The 3,625-nt window shown below is 32.1% G+C and overlaps 1 protein-coding gene across 1 annotated transcript; it reads right to left on the bottom strand.

Moving 5' to 3' along the window:
* Window positions 1–2,296: 2,296 nt before the first annotated feature.
* On the bottom strand, window positions 2,297–3,067 carry LOC103958210 (uncharacterized protein PAM68-like). The gene has a single exon (XM_009370453.3). It carries the CDS (start codon window positions 3,021–3,023, stop codon window positions 2,469–2,471), a length of 555 nt encoding a protein of 184 aa, XP_009368728.2. The 5' UTR covers window positions 3,024–3,067; the 3' UTR covers window positions 2,297–2,468.
* Window positions 3,068–3,625: the final 558 nt, after the last annotated feature.

Below are 3,625 nucleotides of genomic sequence, written 5' to 3'. Positions count from 1 at the left end.
GGTGATTTGATGGTTAATAACGAATTACATACTTGTATTTCATACAATATATATTGGATTCAATCTTTGATAATCGTGAATGACACGAAAATGATTAGAGGAGGTTGAAATACTTCTGTGAGTTTTTTCAACCCTTGAATGAGTGGGCTACCGTGGTGAAACTACAAACTGATTATTTATTTTTTAACAAACGATATTATCTACAAGGAAGATGACAAACTTAGCCTCACAATAAACTAATAATAATGTGGTTTAAGTTTGTTTTTGACAAGAATCGAACTTAAGACTTCTCACTTACAAGTAAATAAGAAAACCACTAGACCGTAATACTAAGAGGAAAAAAAATTTAAGTTGTGTATTTTGTTTTACTTCTTCTAGCTAGCACATTGAACCACATAAAAAGAAAATAGAAAACGTAATAGTACTTAATTAGAGAATATAATATGATCACTAAACACTGATTAACACATAACTGTCAGTCTAGTTCATTTTAAAATGAGGAACTTTAACGAAAAGCTTCTGGTACTATTCACTTTAACAAAAAACTACATTTTAATCCTAAAAGTCAATCCTGGTATTATTCACTTATAACATATTTTTATCCTTTTAGTTAAAACTCAATGTTTTCAAGTTATTTTCATTAGTTTTTCTTTTAAAATGATTCATTAGAAGCTTTTTATAATTGTTGAGATGACATCAATCCATATGCAATGTAAGAGCTCAGATCTAAGCACCTCCTTGTATTACAACTTGCAGTGACATCAACTCATTATTTAATAGTGGGCTTAGTAGCTTAAGTTAAACATACCTAGGAACTCTCCAAAAAAGTTGCAAATTTTTTAAATTAACAAGCGAACAATGTTAAAAAACTATTTGAGCTACTTAATTTATTTTATTTTTCATACAACATATTTGAATCTAAACAAGTTGGAAATTCGCACATGACTCTACACTATTTCATGATGAGTCAGACTAAGCCCTAAACAAGTAAGGCAACCAAGAAAATTGAAGTCTCAGTTCCTAGGCTCGTAGCTCCTGGCCCTGTTTAGCCAATGGAATGAGGATCCTTTCCGATCTAGGGATCCTCAAATCATGTTAGTTCATCGTACATTGTGCGATCATAAATTATTTTAAATACTTTTATTTAAAATTAAATATAAACAGTACATGACTAACCGTATAATATATGATAAAAGGACACGATTTGAAGATCCGAAAAAAATCCTCATTCTAGCGGATGGATACCTGCTGTGTACTTTCTTCGGGTGCATCGAAAAATATTACCAGTGATTCTTGACTTCTTTCATCTCTTCGTTCTCTGTTTTTCAAAAAAGGTCCCATCTTCCTTAAGCTGAGTTACTTTGACCCTTCCTCTCGTACATCCTTACTCTCAGATTGATCAAGTAAACTTAATCTTTCTATTCTTATTAAGAGTCAAATCCAGATTAATCAAATAGGCCAGTTCTTTATTTTAACAAACTTTAAATATTTTGTTACTAACAATTCAAACTCAACTCACTCAATTTTTAAAATCATATTCGCTCTCTTCTTTTTTTCTTTGATTTACTGTTAAACCATTTAGTTTTGAATCTTGATTCTATAAATTTATAAAGTAACTTTTCACTTTAATATTATATAAAGTATTTTCGACATGAATATGCTCAATTGGACTGTTTAAAATAAATTTTAGAGATCTTACAGCTTTTCTCTTAAACTTTCAATTCAATGATTAATATTTGGGAACCGAAAATATCATGGTACTGTTCATTTTAATGAAAAATCATATTTTTACACTAAAAAGTCAATCATGGTACTATTCACTTTACACTTTATTTTGTCATTATCGTTAAAACTCAAAATTTTCAAGTTCTTTTCATTAGTTTTCCTTTTAATATTTTTCATGGATTAATGTGCAAGTCAACTACAGCCTTCAATTAAATTGAAGTTAAATGAATAGAAAGAAGAATGTAAAACTGTGCAAACCATCACCTACTCACGTTAACATATATACATATGAGAAGTTTAATTTTAGCACAAGGTAATGTTAGGAAAATTAAATTTGTAGATAATATTTTTGAAAGTTAAATGATATGAAAGTTGATGATTAGATTATTACTTAAGCGTTAATAAACATGCCTATTTTTATTAGTGACACATCATTTAGTTTGCAAATTTAATTTTTCTAGCATTAATCATTTTAGCGTACATGTCGTATGTGTATGTGTATATATATATATATTATTAAGTTATTTATGTTATAGTACGTGCAAATTTATTTTCAAATAATGCATATAAATTTATGGCACATCATTCTAATTTTATAACAAGTGAATCAATAATACCGTGTAATCGACACACTCAAAAATTTACGTCAAGAGAATAAGGGGAAAACAAAAACTAACTAATGGTGCTTGAAGCTATGGTAACCAAAATCTATCAATTTAATTACATAAACCAAACTTAAACCATCATTTATTACTATTATTACTCTCGTCTTCCTCCCTCCACATCTCAACCCAATTGCTTTGAGCTTCTTCCAATCCAAGAACTGAACCCTTCTTCTCTGCATCCCAACTTGTAGACAATGCCCCATACGCAATCCCAAGAGCCGATGTCCCAAAAGTCAACAAGGTCGTCAAGAATGGTAGCCAAAGTGGCACGTCCCACAAGTGGTTCTCCTTCACCGCGTCAAAAACTTTCAAAAACGCAAAGCCCGTGGCCAAAGGCAGCCCCACGGCGGCGATAATTCTCACTAGCATTCTCTCGAAAACAACCTGTGGAACTTCCTCGTCGCCATCGTTGTTATCAATTTTGCCGGAGTTTTTGCTTGTCGGCGTTTCTTCTGTGGTGGCTGGTTGCGCACTGCCAAAGCCTTTTGCATTTGCATGTGTTTCGTACGTCCTTCTTTCAGGGTGGCTTTGGTTCTGCAAGGTCCTGGGGTGAAAGGTTAGGGTTTTGGGCTTCCATGGCGAAGAGCTTGAAAGATAGAGAGATGGTTGGGAGGAAAAAATCAGAGTTTTCATGGCTTAGGCTAGGTTACTTCTTTATGACGTCAAAGTTAAGTTGTATGGTCTTATTGCTATAAACCTTATCACAAATGAATGGTGGTGACATGGTCTCTAGAGATATTTTGTGATTTATTTTGAGATTTTGAATTAGTTGTGCTATTCAAACATCTCTTTTTATGTCCCAACATCATTAATTTTTGTCCCTTGTTCTTGTTCAATTCATTCGATCCGACGGCCGAAAATTAAAAAGATGTGTAAAAGGCAAAAATGAGTGCGCACTACCTTTTAAATTTTCTGATCACCAAATTAAGCTAGGATAATTTGTTCTATACTGAACAAGCAAAACTCATAATAAAGTGAGAAAGGAACCAAATTAGTAAATCACAACTTGACTTACTTGTGCTCTTGCAAACGACGTACACCAATGGTCATATTTTATAACCATTTCGTTTTTAGATTTTAATTTTACTTTTTGTGCTTGAGCTATGTGACAACAAAAATGTATAAGAAAAATGATGGATGAGGAAGCATGATCTGAGGGAGGAAAAAATGAAAAACAACTTAAAATGTCAATCCATAATACTTCTACAACTCTGCTTCTGATATGAAGAAACTCA

The sequence above is a fragment of a genome, unplaced genomic scaffold (assembly GCF_019419815.1).
Source record: "Pyrus x bretschneideri cultivar Hongxiangsu unplaced genomic scaffold, Pyrus_bretschneideri_v1 Contig4, whole genome shotgun sequence".
Lineage (NCBI taxonomy): Eukaryota > Viridiplantae > Streptophyta > Magnoliopsida > Rosales > Rosaceae > Pyrus > Pyrus x bretschneideri.
Note: the sequence above shows the minus strand (reverse complement) of the source record. Positions and strands in the feature narration are given on the sequence as shown.

Coding starts and splice junctions, on each gene's coding strand:
- LOC103958210 (XM_009370453.3), bottom strand. CDS start 3,023: ATGAAAACTCTGATTTTTTCCTCCCAACCATCTCTCTATCTTTCAAGC.